Source organism: Molothrus aeneus, chromosome 5 (assembly GCF_037042795.1).
Source record: "Molothrus aeneus isolate 106 chromosome 5, BPBGC_Maene_1.0, whole genome shotgun sequence".
Classification (NCBI taxonomy): domain Eukaryota; kingdom Metazoa; phylum Chordata; class Aves; order Passeriformes; family Icteridae; genus Molothrus; species Molothrus aeneus.
In genome coordinates this window covers 37139540-37160557 of record NC_089650.1, presented here as the reverse complement: position 1 = coordinate 37160557, position 21018 = coordinate 37139540, and the positions used below count along the sequence as shown (strand labels likewise).

The following is a 21018-nucleotide window of genomic DNA, read 5'->3' as shown; positions in this document are numbered from 1 at the left end:
GCAGGAAATATCTGTACTCTGTTGGCTGTCACAGTATTGCACACAAGAGCATGTAATGTCTACAATTCTGTGATTCTATAATTTACAAATACCAGCTAGTCAAGCTTCTCTGTATTCAATGGTTACACCTTTCACTTAGATATCTTACAGCTTATTAATCTAATGGTGTTACAAATCACTACTTTTACCTTGTTTTAGTTCTCCATCAGTCCTGTAGCTGCAAGGTGCTTTACTCCATTTCCAGGTTTGGAGAGTAAGTACACACACCAAGCCCCTGATCAGAACAGATGTTCATTGTGCTGCTCTGAAACCTCAGTCTTCCTGCTGCAGAAAGGGAAAGTGTCTCAGGGTGGATTGCCCCATTGCCCACAAGCAAGATAAGGGGATAAAACAGCAGAGTCATAATCACTCTGAACATCTTGACTCTTTCTACTCCCTCTTTTTTTCTCCCCCTTTCTCCTTCCAAGAGGATGGGACTTCCCATTCTACTTCTCAATGGTAGACAGTACTGACTTTTTCCATCTTGCTGGTGGGCGTGTTTGATCTCAAATGAAACTTTTCCATGAAATGAGCCCAACATTTTCTAGAGGAGTGTGGCTTGAATTTGTATCTTAAGATTGACTCCAGCTTGAACTGTAGTAAAGAAAAGATCCAATAATTTCCTCCTTTCCCAGCCCTGCTTTCCACTGGAGTATTGTTTTGTTACCCCTTCTATGTGAGATATAGCACAAGCCATAAGTCTGTAGCAGCACCTTTCTCTCCTTGTTCTGTAAAAGGTGTGTGCAGTAGCCAATGATGATCTGGTAAAATGTAGTGGTGAGGGTGTCCTCGTTCCTTAGGCTTTGTACCTTGTCCTTGTCTCAGTTTCTGTTCTTCATCATTCTGTTTTTCCTTTGTGTGCATTTTTGCATCTGTCTGTCTGAGTATTTGGATTGTTTTGGGGAAATGATCCCTATTGGCTCTGCCTTACATGGTCTGATGGGACTGGATGTGTTGTATTCAAGTACGTGATTGTATATGGCTTTGCTGTTTAGTCTGGCCTCCTTAACATGTTGATATTAATTAATTTTGTTCTCTCAGGAGCTATTTGTCATTCTTTTTTCTCAGGGGTCAGGAACTGGCATCTGTTTAAATGTACTAAATGCAAGACAAAGGATCTAATACAGAGATTTTGTAGCATTTGTTGGGAGACATTGTGTCAGGCCTCATACTTTCAGATAGGCACCTAATCTCTTCTTTTTAGTTGCTGGCATATAAAAGCAGTAAGATTGCTGTTGATGCCTGCCCTTCATGCTGCACATAAAATTACAAAAATAAAGTAGTGGAGTTCAAACCTTGCATACTTGCATGTTTCTTCAGGCAGATGGGGTAGCTGGCCTCATGGGGACAATTAAAGAATAAAGTAATAAGGAGAAATGTCAAGCAGAAGGGAAAAAGTATTATGCAGAATATTTCATGCAGTGATTCTGGTTACCCCAGCAGTAATAATCAACTATATAAACACATACTCACAAAATCCTTAAGCAGATTTCTATATTTATAATTTATAAACATGTATTTTCCTTGGACAGAAATCTACATAAGCCAAGATGAACATGTCTTCCAATGTTTACTGTAAAAGATGCTGGAGAAACCAAGCACAATAAATATTTTAGTTCCTTAATCTGGCTATTAACAAGGAATATGACTACCTACTGAATCCGTTTGGTGTTATACAGATTGTGGTATATAATTTTTTGCATCATTTTCTTAAACATTTAAATGTTTAAAAGGATAGCAAAGCTGTTTGTTGCTATAGACTGGCAAGTCTGGGAAAAAATTTTACTGAGTTGGCTATGTTAGTGTCACGCAGCTCATGAAACCTCCATAAAAGAAGGGTTTGCACTTCACTTCCCACAGGGACCAGCAGCAGACTTATTTAAAAGCAATAGGCACAGAATATTTTCCTTAAATTATGTTAACTGAGTAGTGTTGTGTAGGCTAAATACAGACACTAAAGAGTTCCAGGAAGAACTGGACTGAACCTTAAATTTCAGTTAAAATAAACAAGAGTAAAGCTGGATTGCCAAATTATACTTTAACTGAAATGTATGGAAAAAAAATTTTAACAGACTTCAATGAAAAGATATTAATGTGGAATAAAATTTTAAGTTTCTCAGACTTTTATCCAGAAAAACAAATCTTGATAACATCAGTAGGAGCACTGATATGTTGAAAGTTGAGCACATACCAAAAGGAGGGTTTAGGTACATTTGCTTGTTGGTTGCATGTGTATGATCTATGCTGCTAGCAAGTGAAAAAAATACACTGCTGTCTCTTAATGTCTTCAACCAAATTAGTACCATATATAATATTTTTAGCAGGAATTTGCATGTGCTCTAACATTTTTATTATATTCTTCATTCCTTTGGTTAATAGATACTAGTGCATTTCTCAGGGGCACAGTGAATAACTAAGCACCTTCACTGATGGTTTGTCTGTTTGTTAATAGCCTGATTAGCGCTATCAACTTTGCTCTGGGAAAATGTGTGCTGCATCTTACTTTCTGTTGTTTGAGTACCCTGTGGACAGGCTCCTAGAGGAGCACACCATTCACACGTGCTGAACCGTACTGCAAGGAATAGGTAGCATAAACAAGAAACAGGAAAGCAATTAACCACTGAAAATAAATTTACTTTTTATCTGGTGCTCTAACATGCCATATATTACACACTAAAAGCCATATTGCTTGCCACTCAAGTCAGCATTTCTTGATCCTAAATGGCAAAGAAAAATGTGTTGGTTCTTGAAAAGTAAATCCCTTTTAACCAAATTTCTTTTTTTTTTTTTTTTTTGGACAATTCCTACAAGAACTTTCATCAGAATTGAAATTGTTTGAAATGTTATCCATCACTGCAGGCATTCTCTGCCAGTTGGAGTCCACAGATGAAGTGGTGGAGGGATGACTCCTCTGTGATTTCTTGGTTGTCACTTCCCAATTTTCACTCTTTTTGCTGATCACCTCCCTCCTTCTCATTTTGTTTTCCATTTTAAAACTTATTGTCCTTCTATAAAAGCATCTTTCTCTGTTGTGATCTCTTCCATTCACTTTCAAATTTACCACTGATCACTGTGTTGCCCTGGAAAAGATCATGTATGCATGATAGCCAGTAAATCCTGAGGCCTGGACTGTTTGTATTTCAGTGCTGGACAGAGCTTGAAAGGAGCAAAGGGGAAAAATGGCTCCTAGTAAATAGTGCTCATTCACCAAATCCTCAGCTCATCTGGTGTCTACTTGCATCAAGGTGGGACTGCATTAAGAGGAGGGTCCATCCCTCAATGAACTGTGTGTACTTTGCTTACAGAAAACCTCAAGGGTAAAGAGAAAATTGATTTGGGGGTTTCTGTCTCTTCTGTTTCAAACAAACTTCTGCACTATCAGGTTAAGGCATCCTGAATTAGAATTGCTGTTGCTGTATTTAGGGTTTGATTCTCATCAGCCTCAAGATGGCTGTGAGCAACAGTTGAAAGGGATAAATTGCTTGAAACTGGACTTCTACTAGAGTTTCCTCCCACGTGGGTATGCTCTCATCTTAATGTCAAACATCTTATTTGTATGTTTTGCCCTTCTTTCTGCTGAAGTAATTTTAAAAACTACTCACGTTCAGCACTATAGAAGCATCTATCCAAGAATAAACAGGTAACCTCTGCTTGGAGCTTTGAGGAGATGTGTAAGTTGTGTTAGAGCTGTGCTGCTGACTTTTAAAGGCAGGGTACCAATGTAAAGCAATGAAAAGCAGCTCAGAATTTTTCCTAAAGATTTTATGGCATTTCTCTAGAGCAGCTTGCAAATCTGCAGTCCTTTTCAATTCTTCATAAGAACTCTACTATTACATATATGAAATTTTGTCCTTCTTATTAGATGAAAATAATATGATATTTGCAGAGAAATGGAAGTAGGAAGCCTTGTGTTCTAGATACTTTGGAACTAAAGCATACCTCGTGAAAATACATATTTGAAAAGTATAAGCAATAAGGAAAGTTTCACAGTAATTCTGTGTACCTCAGCTTCAGACCAACTGTCTTACTGTGCCTCAGCTACTACAGCTAATGCCCTTGGGAGTACAAGAATTTCACTGAAGTGTTTTTTTAAATTATATTCCTAGCTTCTTGTCAGTGTAAAACCATCTTGCATTTAATGATTGGAGTGAATACTGATAAGTGATATGACAAGTGCTTTAAAATAGTGCCCAGAGTTAAAGTAGGATAGTAGGAGCAGGAGAAAAAAACACCCTAAATTTTCTGTTTGAGCTACTGTATGTATCTGTTTCATCCTCCTGGAAGACACAGTGGGTGGGATGTGTGATGTAGTTTCTCCTCATATGTGGATGTTGTTCTGTGAATTCTCATTCAGAAGCCCATTATTCCTTCAGGTGTTTTAGTGATGGCCAAGTATGCGCTAGCAGCTTTGGACATGAGTTGTCCCTGAGGATTTTCCTTTGGCTTCCATACAACTACAAAGTACTTCTCATAGCTAAGGCCATTATCTATCATGCTGTTGAAGTTTTTAGAAGCCAGACTAATTATCAATTTATTCTCAGAAAAAAAATCTGATGCTTCCAGCATGGATGTTAGAATGCTGAGCATCACAGCAGAAGTGTAGCCAGGCTGTTTGCCAAGTCCTGTAGTTCTGTTCTGTAGCTGTTTTCCAAAGGCTGTGATACAAATGCCTTCAACTCTTGCACAGTTGCCACCATTTTCATCAGATTGAGCTGCTGTGGAAAACTAACAAAGGAATATATTTCAATGAGACTCCAATTAAATGATCTTGTTTTGACATATTTGCTTTGATAATAACTGCTGCTAAGCATTTCTTTTTTTTCTGGGTCAGAATGAAAGTAAAGTCACAGTCCAGAAAAGCTAAACAAAGCTGGTTCAGCAGCCCACTCTGTGGAATATTATGCAGTTGGCTATCTGTTTCAAAGAGGAGCCACAATTATTTCTTGCATAAATATTTAGATAGTTGTATGTGCTGAGAAACAAAGACTAGATGCAAAATTGGGCAGGATGTCCCTCTAGAATATCACATTCTGCATGGTTTTGTTTTTGTATATATCATAGCACTTATAAAACAGTTACACAGTTTGTTCTATTAAAAACATTAATCTTGAACTTTCCCCTTTCTGTTGGCACCTAATTTCCTGATGCTTTATGGGAAAAATACCTTAAAACTACTTCTGGCTTTCTTTTTAGGAGTCTTCTGTCCAGATGTTATCTGTCTGCCTCTGCATCCCTGTATCACTCTTTTTAGTGCACTGTAATTCAGAATGGTTTTTGGGAGCAATATTGCATTCACCGTCTAGGATGAGCAATGAGTATAAATATCAAGAAACAAATGTATGATGCAGTTTTTACATGCCCATTTCTAATGATTCTTTTTAATTACAGAGTAAAGAGATTTCATTTCAGCTTCATGAAGACTTAATGAAAGTACTTAACGAGCTTTACACAGTAAGTACAGTTACTTACTTAGCTTATCTTATACAAATTCCATATCAGACTACTTCTGTAAGCTTTAAGTGGACTTTCATTGACTAAGTTACCCCCAATGGAGTAACTTATTTTTATGTTTTGCACAAGCCTAAACTATATTTTTGAAAAGACTACTCACTTGTTTAAAATACGTATGATAATGCTTTCAGGATTACTCTTTACTTGCAACCCTTTTTTTCCCCCAGACTCTGGTAAGCCAATTTATTAAAAGTTTTGTTGTTTATTAATGAGACATTTCTACTCAGAGCTTACCAGAGCAAAATTCTTTCTTTTCTGCTTTGTTTTTGTCCATGCTGCCATCTGCTTAGTTTGACTTGTGGTCTGCATTCTCTAAAAATCATAGGTTTGCAGATCCAGTGCTGTGCTGTCTAAATGTTACTTATGTGCCCTTCCCCATCCCTGACTCAGATAAGTAAATAATGAGAAGAAAAACAGAGCATTTTGTAGACTTCCCATACCATTTAGAGAGATCAAGAAAAAAACCACTGTGGACATTCTGGCAAGCTCCTGCTAATCCGTAGGCAAATCTGAGAGAACATAGGTCTGAATTTCTATTTTCTTTTGAAACCCATTTACACAACTTGGTACTACAAAACAATGTCTCGTCTACCTGATAACTATTTCCTCAGCTATTTTCTGAGGTGGTATGTTGTGAAAAAGAAAAGAAGCAAAAATTACCCTTTTTTTGAAACACAGCTGTAGAATTAAGATGAATTGGTGATGTGCATTTCTTATAGAAGCCTGTTGATTTCTGCTCATTCAGGAATTGTACATTTAAATGCTCTTTTTTTTTGTCTGGAAGAACTGAAACATATATGCTCCAGTACCCTGTATAACAATCTCTAGGCACCTCTGTTCCCCATCCTCAAGAATTGGAGGACCATAAAAAAAACCCTTACAGTATTGATATCAAGAAACATTTGTGAAGTTTAGGAAGCTATCAGGGATCATTTCTCCACAGGCAGAGCCCAAACATTAGTTTTGTGCATCTTGATGATTTTTCTTTTGACCTAGGGAAAACTGTGCAGCCATCAGTGAATGAAGAACATTTAAACTCAAGAAAAACTTAGGTGGCAAAAAGGAGATGCAAAGAAAATTAGTCTTGTCTTTCTGCCCTGAGGTCTTTTTAATTGTTATGGACAGATTCCCAAAGCCTTCCCAAACCACCACTTTTTATTTTGTTTGTTTGGGATTTTCTTTGGGTTTGGTTTGTCTGAAACCACCAGGATTTTGTAGGGTGTGACACTGCAAATCCTTCTTGGCTGAGGCCCGCAGTCAGTGAAGTGTTCTGGGATCAGCTTCTGCAAAGCAGCGATAGGCACAGACAGTTCCCTCAGCTGGGGGATCAGCGCCTGCCGGAGCCATGGCACAAGTGGGACTTCAGTGCTGAATAAGCCCTGAAGATACAGCCTTGTTTCAATTAAACAGTTGCATAACTCCAGTGTCTGGCAAGGCTTGGGATTAGTGCCTGTGCTCCCAGGGTAGGGAAACAGTGAAGCATGTGCTGAAATATTTTTCTGAAGTACCACTGAAAATCTGCAGGACTTCAGTATTTTCATTCTTTTTCTTCACACTAGTGCTATATATGCACACTGATAACCATCAGATTTAATCAGGTATTAACTTCCATATTATGGCTTCCAGTGCATGCTAATACCTTTCTTAGAATTAAAGATTTATTTTTTAAATGGGAATATTTTTTATGCTATAAAAATTCTGAATTTTTCCACAACTTGAGTCAGGCTACTGCTGCAAGATGGTTTCTTGGGATGGAATTTACTTTACCTGATTTTCAGACATCTGCAGTGTAGATACAAATATCTTAGCATTCTATCTGTGTTCCAGCTAAAGTCCCTGGAAATCTAATATGGGCAGATGAGACCCCTTTAATCAGATGCAAGAATCTGCTTCAGATTAAGTGATCTGTACTGTTAACTTCATTGTCCAGCTTTTCATTGATTGCAAAGGGCTTGGTCAGCTGTACATGTCCACATTTAGCTAAATAAAGCCCACACATAATAAAGTGACAATATGGTGCAGAGTGGCATCTGTTTCACTGCTTGAATGTTTAGAATGGTCATCATCATATCTGTGTATTTTATCTGCTCATGTACATAAAGATAGAACAGTATCTAGACAGATGGGGACCTCATGCACAGGTTTTTAATTCTTTATGACATTTACTGTGTACAGAATAAGATCATAGTGGCCTTATCAGGACAAGTATCGACAGTTTTAATCTCCAGCAATTGACATTTCTCAGTCACAAAAAGGAAATGTCATCTACTTGTTTGCCCCATGATTTATAGAGGGGAAAAAGTTTAAAAAAATCAGTCTTTCTATTGTGAGATAAATCATTGTGTCCAAAAAAAAGCAAATTGATATGAAATCTGTGAGTAATATACTAATACTGAAGTCTCTCCCTACTGCTTAGTTCTATTTGTTTGACAGGAGATGTGCCTTCATGAAGTGTAACTTAGAATGTGGTGTCATATTGGAATTTAAATACCTCTAAAGCCTTTGAGTAAGGGGCAAGTATCAGAGCTTTTAGTGTGTATGAAGCTTTAATAATCCGGTTATTTCTTATCATCATGCCTTATCTTACAGCAAAGGTCTGTAAATTAAGGCCTTTAGCTTGTGCTGTCCTTGTTAAAACTACACATCATGTACAGGATGTTGAAGAAATAAGAACAGAAGCAGCTGAACCACAACTTCAGATGTTCTCAGAACAAAGCAGGCTTATTTCGCTGGAATAATCAGAATTTTGTAAGGGAAACCTTACTTTCTAATTTTCCATCTCTTCTATGTAAAGGGTTTTTTAAATGTTACATTACATAGGTTTTTGACATGTTTTACAACTAACAAAAATGCATTTTAAAATTCTGTATTTTCAATTTTCAGTATTTTATGCATGCATTTTAAAATTATGACTGAAAACATCATTCTAAAACCAATTTAATAGCTAAGCTTCACTTTGTATCTTTGTGAGTTCAGTGAATTATGACTGGCAAGTACTTAAAGCTGTGCCTGGTGTCTCTGTGGCTGTGCCAGACAGTTGGTATTTTCAGGTCTGCAGCATCTCAGCAGCTGCACTCCTCCCTTACTCCTCTCCTTATCACACTTTAGCCATTGCAGGCCAGGAATCACTCCCATATTTCAGATAAGAATATAAGCTATAGAAACTACTATGAAATGTACCTTTTGAGTGAGGGGGGTGGAGAAAGGGCAGCTCAGTTAGTTGTGTGGGGTCACAGAGAGGAGTTTTCCTGGCAGTTACAGGAAGAAAAGTTGGTCAAACTGAAAGCTGGAAGATGTTTGGTTTACTTTTGTGAACTGATTGATTTAGAAATCTTCTTACACATTGACTTAAAGAGACAACAGATTCTTGACTTTGCAATAAATCATCGTTGCAACATAGAAAACTCCCCAGTCAAACTCTTCTATTTCTCTGGGAAGCTAAAATACCTTGCCTTGTTAGATCAGATACTGGTATATAGCAATAGTATCTGAATGATGGGGAATGACAGGGAACAGAAGGTAGGCAGACACTTGTGTTGGAGAGAGGCTTTCACTGGACTTATTTAGGGGTCAGGTCATATTCATAAATGTCCTCTAAAGACATCAGGAAGGTCACAGGTTTGCTGAAAATACAAAGCTGTTCCAGTAATAAGGCTGAGGGCAAATGGTGTAGAAAAGTGATGCACATCATAAAAGTATATCTTCATGTCTCCCACTTGGCTTTCCAAATTAATCCTACTGGCATCACACATTTCACAAGCAATGCAAATGTAAAGTGCTCAGAAAAAGGAAAAAGTGAGGACAGTCCCAAGCAACTTGGATGTTAAAAAAGACAGGGCTGCTGTGCCACTTCCATTTTCCATTGATTTATCTTACTCTTGAAAAACCCTGGCTATTTAATTTTTCAAGGTAGTTGATGCCAGATTTTATTTTTTTCTTTGCCGAAATAACACAGAATCTGATTCCTCTTCAAAAGTTAAGTTCAGTTTACTGTGGCACATCAGAGAAGGTGAAATCAGCAATCCTGTATTGATAGTAATATATAAGTGACAATTCCTAAAACCACAGCAGAGTTGGGCTTGGAATGAGTGGACAGGATGCTGACAACAGCTCATACTGAGCCTGCTTAACTGTTAGAGGCCACTGCTGTGGTAAAATTGGCATAAGATTTTGCTTATTTCTTGTGCAGAGCACTAACTAACCCAATTTAATGAAACCCTTGTGACTCCACCTTCTGAGAGGAACTCACAGCTTAGCAGGGACAATTCTAAAACAATTCAAACATAATAAATACACCAGGGATGAGCTAGGAAATTACTATTTCCCGAGAAACACTGTGAAAAGGCTCTTAATTATGCAGTTTTATTATAAAAATAAAGTACATGTTAACACAGTAATTTCAATCTATTTTAACTCTCTAGCTTTCAATCTTACCTTGGTTTGAGTTTTCTAGAAAAGAAGGTACCTGTGTAGAGAATGAAAGCTAGTCCCCTGCTATGGGAGCATTCTTCACTTATGGCCCATAGAAGTATAGCACTAATTACTGTCTTGTTGATGAATTTGCCTAGATATAACAACTGTGGGGTTAAATAAAATAATTACCTAAGGATATACTCTAGTGTGCCCTTCCTTGTGATAAGTACTATCTTCTGCCTTAAGCCTATTTGCTGAGCTCTTACAAATGATGCTGAAACTTTGGCACACAAGTTGAGATGTTTATGCTACCAAGTGAACAGTCTGTCACCTACAAATGTGAGAGTACATAGTTAGGGTAGCGAAATCTTTTTCATCTGCTTGTAGTCTGACACAGTCATCTGACAAATATATATTTTACATACCTGGATCAGCAGAATAAACCTCCTAAATTAATAGAAGATAAACTCAGTATTTAATTTTAGAAAGGTACTAGTAAGCTTTTAACAGTGCCGGTTCACTACAGTGGAGAAATGCAGCAAATATCATTATGGCAGTTCAGCATCTGCAAAATTGCAACCTTGCTCTCTTTTTTCAGTGTGTACTTGACAGCTGATCAGTAAACACTTTGGAGACTAACTAAAGTCAGTTCAGTGATGGATACTCACACAGGATGATCTGTCAGTTCAACAGTTTGGTGGACATTTGAGAAGAATTATTACATGTTTCATAGTTTGAATAACAGGTCTGTGAATCCGTTGCATGTTCACAGATCAGAGGCCTACAAATCTCAGAACTTTTCATACAATAAGTCTATTTAGGAAAGCCTGTTACTGTGTTTAACAACATCTAATAGTCTTAAAAACTCCAAGGCAAAAAGATGACATAGTGTTAAGGGAAAGAATCATATATGCAACTTAGCCAGCAAATTGTAAGCCAATTTGTTGGAGAAGTATGCGCTGAAATACTTGGAAGCCAACTCCGTAGCTATTCCCATTTATTTTTCCATACGTGTCTCTCTAATGCTTTCTCAAATTAAGTTCAGCTGCTGCAATATCAGCTCTTAAAAAAGCATTGACACATCATGAAAAAGGCTGAGAAATCATTAAGACGTTTCCCCAAAGGCTTGCAAAATAATGATGTCACTAGTGCATGAGATAAGCATGCTATCAATATCACAAACTGGACAGGAGTCACGTGCCTAGGCTGATCACTGCTCTTCATAGAGTCTATATTGATTCCTAAGCCAGTGAGGCTTGGGTAGGACTGACTGACTGATGTCCAGCTCTGTGAATACAGAGAAAGAACTTCTTTTTGAATTTTAGTTATTTAGGAAACCATTTGTACCAAGAACTTGTGCAGAGTTTGTTTTGAGAACATGGATTTCAAGTAGACATCTTCATTCCCTGTGAAGGCTATGAGTTCCATGTAGTTCTGCCACAAAACTTGCCTATCTATCAGTGTGGAGTGAGACGCTCTGGATTTGGTAGCATGTGCTGTAAGCAAGCAGTGAGAGGAAGAAACACTCCTTGGTGATGTGAAGCTAGTGGAGTCAGTGTGGAGATACTGGTGAGAACAGAGATACCCTTGTACTCCTTCAAGGAGTGCTTCTTTCAGCAAGGAGGCAAGCTGAAGTGTCAGCCACTGCAGAAGGACATTTATGCTAGTTTAAGAACATAATCTGCTAGTTTAAAAACTTCATTGCTTGCTGCTTTTGGCAAGCAGAACAAATCCTTGTTTCACCACTTAGGTGCTTTTAGACACAGTTAGAAAACTTTGAGATATATTTGATACAGAATCACAGAATATGCTGAGTTGGAATGGACCCTCAAGGATCATAGAATCCAGCTCCTGGCCCTGCATAACACCATCCCCAGGAGTGATGTCATGTGCCTAAGAGTGTTATCCTGAACTCAGGCAGGGCTTAGTGCTCTGACCACTTCCCTGGGGAGCCTGTTCCAGTGCCCAGCCACTCTCAGGGTGAAGAACCTTTTTCTAATATCCAAATTAAACTTCCCATGACAATTTCAGTCCATTCCCTTGGGACCTGTCACTGGTCACCACAGAGAAGAAATCAATGCCTGCCCCTCATAAGGAAGTTGCAGATGGCAATGAGCTCTCCCCTCAGTCTCCTGTTTTTTGGGCTGAAGAGACCAAGTGACCTCAGCCACTCCTCAGACAGCTTCCCCTCAAGGTCCTTCACCATCTTTGTTGCCCTCCTATGGGCAGTCTCCAATAGCTTTATATCCCTCTTCTATTGTGGCTCCCAAAACTGCACACAGTTATTAAGGTGAGGCTGTCCCCTCCTTTGCCTGCTGGCAGTGCTGTTCCTGATGCTTCCCAGGACATGGGTGGCCCTCCTGGCTGCCAGAGCACTGTGGACTCATATCCAACTTCCCCTCGACCAGGACCCCATGGTTCCTTTCCATGGTACTGCCCTCCAGCCTCTCATTCCCCAGTCTGTCCATTCATCCAGGATTGCCCCATCACAGATGCACAGTCCCAATACCTTTCCTTTGGTGAACTTCATGAAGTTGGTGATTGCCCAGTTCTCTTAATTTGTGAAGGTCTCTCTGCAGGGCATCCCTGCTTTGGAGGGAGTCAGCAGCTCCTCCCAGTTTTGTATCAGCTGTGAACTTGTTTAGTAGGCCTTCTAGTCATGCATCCAAGTCATTAATGAAGATGTTGAAGAGCACAGGACCTAAGACAGCCCTGCAGAACCCCACTAGTGACAGGTCACCAGTCTGATTCACTGATTCACCCCATTCACTATAACTATGCCCAACCAAGGGGCCAGTTGCTCACCTATCACATGGGGTGTTTATCCAGCTATGTGCTGGACATTTGCTCCAGAAGGGTACTCTGAGAGACAGTATTGAAAGATCTACTGAAATCCAAGATTACATCAGCTGACTTCCCTTGGTGGGACCTACGTGGGTTACCTTGCCATAAAAGGAAATCAAGTTTAATCAACAGGACTTCCCTCTCATGAAGCTGTGCTGGCTGTCACCAGTGACTGTGTTGTCTTTCAGGTGTTTTTCAATACATCCCAGAATAATCTCCTTCATAGCTTTGCCAGGCACTGAAGTGAGATTGACAGACCTGCAGTTTGCAGGAAGAACCCTTCCTGTCCTTCTTGAAAACTGGGGCAACATTTGCCAGCTTCCAGCCAGCCTGGACTTTGCCAATTCCCAAGACTGCTCAAAAACTGAGAGAGAGGTTTTGTGATGACATCAGCCAGCTCTTGGAGAATTCTTGGGTTAATTCCATCAGGACCCATAGTTCCCTCCACAGGCAGACTGCAAAAGAAAATAACTTTTCTAGGTGGTAAGACACATGAATTAGTCTTGTCCCACCAACTAAAAAGTCTCTAGAGATGACACAGAACAAAAGACAAAAAATAAAAGCAAACACCTCTAGCCTTATGTAAAGAAACACTTAAAAGATTTGAATGGAAAGGCCAGAAGAAAAGGGCACAACCTTGCTTTTAATTTCCTTTCCCTATCATTTTTAATAAGAGCCATATCACTTTCTGTGCTTTTCTGTTTTATTATATAAACCATTTCTGTGAAAAGTCCTTTTCTTCTCTTTGCAGTAATTCATTTGTTTCCATGTGGCTGTATGAGTTAAGCTCCCTGGCTACTGATCATCAACAGCTGTAAGAGTGCCTTTGGAGCAGAGCACGATACAGGAGACTGAACATGCTATTTAGTTAGACTGGGAACCTCGCAGACCTCACCCTTGTGGGCTTGCCTTCTCTTCCTAACCCAGCTTTGTCTGTCCCTGGGAGTTTTTTCTGCCTCATCTGTGCAGATGTGAACTGGTGGGGCAGCAGCTGTTCCCAGTGGGTGTAGGCAGTGTTTGGACAGGGAGCTCTGCCCTCTGCTTGGGCGTTGGAGCCCAGAGTGCTATAGAGGAGCAGCAGCAATAACACAGAGTCCTGCTCCAGGCAGTTTGGTTTTTTCCACCACAGATCTATAAGCATATGTTTCTTAAAATAAAAACAGGGCCACTTTTAGTGTTTGTCACCAGCTGTTTTACCTTACTACAGGAAACTGGTGAAGAGTTGTCTGTTTCATTTTTAGTATCAGTGGCATGAGTCTTAAATAGTGGCATACACAGTTATGGTGTATAACCTACATTGTTATGCAAAATTGCATTTCTCTGAAAGTGTCTGTCTTTCTGTTGCACAGGACTTGAAATAAACATCAGTTCAGCCACCCACTGGCATGGCATGCAGTTGGTTTGTGTCAATCTGTGCTAAGATGTGCTGTAGTGAATTGCAATATCTAGCTGTAGTGTTTTGCCACTCCATGGATACTCCTTAGGCTGGCCTAAATACTCAGTTACAAAAAGTACACTCTCCCAAAGGAATATTTCAAGGCAGCTTCTCAAAACTATTTCCTCCATGGATCACACAAGCAGCTGGTTTGATTCCTTCTGCCTGTGTGTCCTTCAGTTGAATGGTTTGCGTGGCCTCCAGCCAAAGATAATATCTGCTGGTGAGAGCTTTTAGAAGAAGAGAGGAGGCCTCTGGCTGCCTGAGGATGCCTTCCTGCTTTATTCAGTGCTCTAAACTTAAGACAACAACACAAAGAAGCCAACAACAAAAGGCAGAAAGATGCTTCCTTTGGTGGAAGTGGGCAGAGTCAGCCCTATCCAGCAGAGGTGGGTGTTGTGATTGACTGCTGTCCACTAGGCTGAGGTTTTTCTTGCTTGGAGAAGAAAGGGAGGACTGGGGTAACCCAGTCCCTTTTCCTCTTCATGCAAGCATGTATTTACATACTGGCAACCCAAGCTCTCTCATCTGCAGACCCAGCAGGTGTGTAGAGGAAAGATGCCTTTGGGTCTAGCACTTTCACAACTTACATATCAGGCAGCTCCTTCTTCAGTTCTCATCTGGTTTTAGATTGGGCCTAGTCTGCAGGCTTTGCAGTGGGCAGACACTTCTTTCCAGGCCATGGACAGCCATCCAGCTATCTGGGGATTTGCTCCCAGGCCAAAGCTTCCCATCCCAATTCCCTCTCCTCCATTCCCCTTTTCTAGTGTTTAAGGGATCCTTCTGCTTTCAAACATTGTGTCCACAGCCAAGTTGTTACTTAGCCCAGAAGATGGTTATATATCAGATAGATTCAGTACTGACACAGATTTAGTTTTGTTTTCATTATTTTAGATTTTCACTTGAAGATAAGAATACTGAAATTTATTAAGAATGGCTTTTGCTCTTTCCTATTAGAGAAAATGAAAGAAAAAAAAAATCCCTATTTGGAATACTGTTAAATAAATCAGAAAAGAAAAATGCAACGAAAAGTCCTCAGTCTCCACTGGCAAAGAAACTTACACAAGATCCATGTTTATAAGTCAACATTTTCTCAAAGACCCTATGATTTTTCTGTATATACCTTTATATTTTCATTCTCTCTAATTCTTCTTTAACTCTTGCCTTTTGCAGGTCATGAAAACATACCACATGTATCATGCAGAGAGCATCAGTGCTGAAAGCAAACTGAAGGAGGCAGAGAAGCAAGAAGAAAAACAGATTGGGAGGTCAGGAGACCCTGTTTTTCATATTCGACTAGAAGAAAGGCACCAGAGACGGAGCTCTGTGAAGAAGATTGAAAAAATGAAGGAAAAAGTAAATAGTCCTTTAATTTTGTTTCATTTGAAATAAATTCAGGGCATTTCTGACATTCTTTGGCATGATATTAGACAGAGAAATCCAGCTGGGAAATTAAATTAAGCAATGTACACATAATAAACTAGCAGTGGGTTATAGATAACTCAACATAATTTCAGTTGAGAGAGGGGATACTTCATTACAAATATAATTCTTACTTTAAAATTTGTCACATTTGGAACAAAATACTAAGTTTTCACTTTGGGTTCTATCTGTTGTATGTATAACAGGCTAGAAATTAAGATTCTCTCTTGTTACTAGGAATGTGTGCTTGAATTGTTACCATTTCTGCTACCAAAAATGAAGTAATTAAAATACATTAATATGAAATGTCTTTCCTAGCGTCAAGCAAAATATTCTGAGAACAAGCTGAAGTCTATTAAGGCCCGTAATGAATACCTGCTCACCCTTGAAGCAACCAATGCTTCTGTGTTCAAGTATTATATTCACGACCTTTCGGATCTGATCGATGTAAGTATTGGCATGTTGGGATTTATGTTTATTATTCTCTTCAGGAATGATACTTTTTTTCAGTTTTAAAGGGAATATATTAGTCATATGGGTTGCCTACAGTACATTTGCTATTTATGATATTGTATGATACAATCAGAAGTTTTTCCCTTATTTCCACAAAATAAAGTGCCAGTAAGATGCTGAACCCATTCCTTTAAAGTTTGAACATTGTGTTTGCACCCCATGTGTCAATAGAAAATACAACATTGCAATTATGTGTGATCTCTGGAATCAAAGTATTTTTTACAAGATAAACTTCTTAACTGGTCATCTAATGATATTTATTTCAAAAGAAACAATTTCTTCCATGTTTTCAAAACTCTTTAGTTTCATTCATTTAGTCATTGATTCATACATACAATGGCTTCTTACTCTTACTTCATGCAGTTGGAAGAACAGGCACAATCAGTCCTGTACTCTGCACTGTCAGCATACCTGTTACTTATTTTCAGTAAGTCGTTTTTATGAGAACATCCTAGAAGAATGAGGGTATACACTAATGTTGACTTGTGCCAGCATTTAGTCTTCTGTATTACTGACATTCTTACATGATGCAGAGGGAGCATCCTGCACCCTCATCACATCCTACCCTCTTTGTAAGCTGACTTCATATGTGATAGAGAAGATGCAGAGACAGCAAACACAAGCTCCAGAACATTCATTCACTAGCATTGTAGGGTTAAATGGCTCAGTGGGTTCACCTCTGAAAAAGTGGCCCATCTGAAATTCTGGATACTTGAATATGTTTGCCTACTGCAACACTAACACGTTACTTCCAATAGTAAACAACATTCATACACAACTCTGGTTTCTAATGTAGAATAGATTAATACAGAATTTGACAAGAAGTCTCATTTCTACTGACTGGAGAAGCAAAGCTTCACAGAGAAGGGGAAAATGCCTTCTTAAGATTAAAATAAAATAGCTCCATATACGTGTTTTATTATATGTCATCTAAAAACTGATATTTTCTTTATAATTTCTAGTGTTTCTATAATTATAAAATCTTACTGGATTTTGTTAAAACTTTTCCCTTTCAAATGGTTTTGCTTCATTTCTTACTTGCTTTCCTGTAAAAGATGTCAATTAATCTTTTTTGTGTTTTCAGAATTTTTTTCTGTCTCTATTTCAACATCTCTCTTATTCCTTTCCTAGTTGCTACTGCATGTTTGCTCCTGATTTCTTCTGGTTTATTCTGTGTCCTGTCCTTGTCTAGTCTGCATCCATCCACTTGCACAACCTGATCCACCCATCTAGGTTGCCCAGGCAATGAAAGCATTTACCAGGACCTATAGGTGGAAGATTAGGGCATAAAACAAAGGACAAGCTGTGTACCTGCTGGGGTATCCCCCAAGTGAGAAATTGAGCCTACCTAGTGGATGATTTTCCTGCTACTGCTTAAAGGATGACAGATTATTGGTCAGTAATTAGGGCATGTCTCATACATGTGAACTTCATAAATTCTTCTTGGATTATGGAAGGAGGGAAAGGTCCTTTTCTTTTTGTTTCCATCACCCATACCCCTTCAGAAGCTGGATAGATGCTCATTTTGTCACCTCTCCTGCTTTCCCTTTCAAAGTTCACATTTCTCAGAGAATGTCTCCAGTGTGTGCTTCTAAAACTTTATCAGGTTGGAAGATGCATGTGATTCTTATCCACTTCAGTGATGTCCACAGAGGTTTCTGTAGCAGTGAAAACTGAGGGGAGGAACCACCAGGCTGGAGCTTTACAAAGAATTGTGAGGGGAGGAGAAGTGAAGCTTTCTGTCCATACACACACACAGAGCCAACACTTACTGGAGTTAGTGTGTATGTAAGGGTATTTACACAACCATGAAGACTAGAGCTTCCTAACTGCTAGTCTTTAAGAAAAATATACATTCTACAATATTTAATAGCACAGAAAAGTTGTATCTACTCTGCCTGTCTTTTTGAAAGCCATGGACCAGTGTACAGAATAACATTCTTTTGGCAAAACGGCTTGAGAAATTACTCTTCCCTAAGGAATTTAAATGGAAAGTCTAGCTGCCCTTTCCATCGCTGTTTTGTAAGAGTAGGCTGTAAACATGTGCAACCAGAATTTGCTTCAGAGCTAATTTAATCCAATTGTGAGCTTGTTTAAATGAGTGTCTTTCAGACATTTGTATTTAATCAGAATATGCTGTGAAAGCACTGGTATTTAGACAGAGTGTTTGCCACTTGACAAAGGAAACTCTTTTTGTAAATGCAAGAATCTTGGCAAGGTTTTGGAGTTATATCATTGGAATGTGAGACATGCTTCCCATTGGCCATATGTTGCAACAGTCCAGACTACCTCATTCTGTAAATCTGTTAATGTCATGGTACAATTTGGAGTTTTCAGAACAGTGGTGGCAATTTCATTCTTTGCCCTCTCTATTTTGTCCCGCTTTACTAGCCTGACTTCTGTGCTTGAACTCTCTCTCTTTGCCTGTACAGAAAGGGGTTACCTCTGCTCTGTGTCTTAATTCCAGTGATAATGGAAGAATTTAGATCTCCCCAAGCTGTTGGTGTTGCCCATAAATGAAATGAAATGTCTTCCTGTGCTAGTGAAAAATGTGTCTAATGAAAGCAGGCTAAGTACATGCAATAAACTGTTCCATAAATTTTTTTTTCTAACAAGGTTGGGGAGCAGAGTGGGACTACTCATTTTTACAAAAAAAAAAAGAAAAAAAAAAGCCACCTATTTTTCCTTTGGATTCCACTGCATTTTCCATATATGAGGCTTATATGGAAAATCCTAAATTACTGTTCCCCATCTGAACTCAGTCTGAACTGTTCAACTCTGTCATTTCATTAACAGAGCTCAGCGCTTCTGACTAAAAATTATGTTTTGCTCATTTAAGCTCTTGTGATAAAAGTAATATAAAAATATTGCTGGAGTCTTAGCTGGATGATTTAATGCAGTTAGTGAGCTGAGAGATGAGACCAACATTTGCAAAGAAGCAGAGAGGTAAACAGGATTTGATATGCACAGTGTATTTCTGTCCCCTGCATATTGTAGAGGAATTTGAATTTTCTGTTAAATATTTCTTCTGTGCTGTCTAGAGTGGGATCTAGTTCAAGTGCAGGACAGAATTAGTTATTTTCTTTATTTGTACCTATAAAAACCAGTAAATATTAGCTGAATTAAATAAGCTTTACCTAGTATGTAGAAATTTTTTTAAGATTCTGAGTTTCAGAGGAACAACAAACTATACAGTGCTGCTAATCTGACTGTTAGTGCCAGCATCTGTCCATGTGGCGCATACTTTTACTCATTTACTTCCATTAAATTTGTCTAAGAGGAAGGTAAGGACCTTTTTTCAGACTTACCATGCATTTTTATGATCTGGAGATAAATACTAGGAAATAGTGATCAAAACCACTTTACTGTAGTTCTGCCGCTGAAATAAATAAAATATCAATGTGTTGGTCTTTCTTAAAATGTAGTTTCTGAATCTCTAATTGCAGTATGCATGCTTTGGACCATTAAGAAATTAAGGAACATTTAGCTATTGTGAACTTAATTTATTCTGTACAGGTTCTTTATTAATCATTCATAAAACCAAGTTTAAAACTAGGGTAAAATGTGTGCAGCTCACAATCTTTATTATGTAAGTCCTCATAAATATGGTATGTACCCTTAGATCCCTTTGATTTGAATGTGGATGTCTGTGTAACAAAATAGTTAGAAAGTGACTTATTCAGAGATTAAGGCTTTTTTTATTAATTCCTCTCTCCACTGACGTTAGAATTTTATTACTATTCCTGAAACAAAATTAAATTAAATAAGAGCAGCTTGGTTTGGTTGAAGCTCTGTGCTAAGCACTTCAGTTTGTTTTGTTCAAGCCTAAATGTACTCTGGGGTACAATAAAGGCAGTAAATGCTCTTGAGACTGCTTCCGATTTAATTTCAAATACGAATAAAATGCAAATTACAAAATTAATTTTTCACACATACCCCAAATGCATCCCTCATCTGACTTCATTCTGTTATTTCTCATCTTCATGTCTTAGTGCAGCAAGTGACATCTCACCTCTCTATCCCATAGACAGGTAGCAGACCCATAGATGGATGAGCACCCTGGCTGGACCCTCTGTGCTGACTAGTGAGCCTCTAACACTCGTGGTTATTTTGGCTAACAGTGTGGTTGCTCACTTGAACTGTACAAGTCTTTCCACAAATCTACAGACTTTTCCTGAAAATCATGTAAATACATGTCCATGTGTGTGTGTTTAGAGACAACTCTCTTTTCTTAACCATCTTTCCAGCAGATTAAACCAGAACATTTCTTTCTGGTTAACTAAGATACAGAGCTGTTGTTACCCTGTGTGTCCAGGTTTTAGGGAAAGTGGGCTATGGTATGGCAGAAGTAAGAGTTGTGATGTCTGAGTGTTTAGTTTTGCTTTTAAAAAATAACTTCCCTCATACAAATTCTATTTTTACATAAGTAATTTAAGCAAAATTTCAAATTCAGATGTTTTTAATTCCATTCAAAGAGACACTTGTGATAAAGCATTAGTTCAGGATTGCATTTAATTTTTGTTTTCTCTGCTGGCATTGGCATTGCAAGAAAATGCCTTAGCCTGGCAAGATACTCTGCTTCACTTGAAAAATCCTCTTCTTGTCTGATTTGTTGCCTTGTTCAGCTGTCATCACTTGCCAAAGATGACCATGGTGATAGTGACTGAGTAGATTAAGGGTTAAACAGTGAAGTTGTGTCACAGCATAAAGACTGCAATTTTATGTTCCAGTTTGCAAAAAAGCTGCATCAGAAACCCACACAGCTCTAATTGTAAATCAATAAGCTTTCTAGTAATACTCGGATTAATCCACCAGAGCCAAAATTCAGGCTGTAGTTTTCT

The 21018-nt window shown here is 38.6% G+C and overlaps 1 protein-coding gene across 2 annotated transcripts in view; it reads left to right on the top strand.

Moving 5' to 3' along the window:
• Positions 1-21018, top strand: part of SRGAP1 (SLIT-ROBO Rho GTPase activating protein 1) — a 138850-nt gene that overhangs the window by 72659 nt on the left and 45173 nt on the right. Inside the window, exons 4-6 of one of the 2 annotated variants that reach the window (XM_066550174.1) lie at positions 5428-5490; positions 15416-15598; positions 15983-16111. In XM_066550174.1, the coding sequence (XP_066406271.1) occupies positions 5428-5490; positions 15416-15598; positions 15983-16111 (375 nt within the window). The remainder of the gene's footprint in view (positions 1-5427; positions 5491-15415; positions 15599-15982; positions 16112-21018) is intronic. The other variant, XM_066550175.1, reaches the window with a different exon arrangement.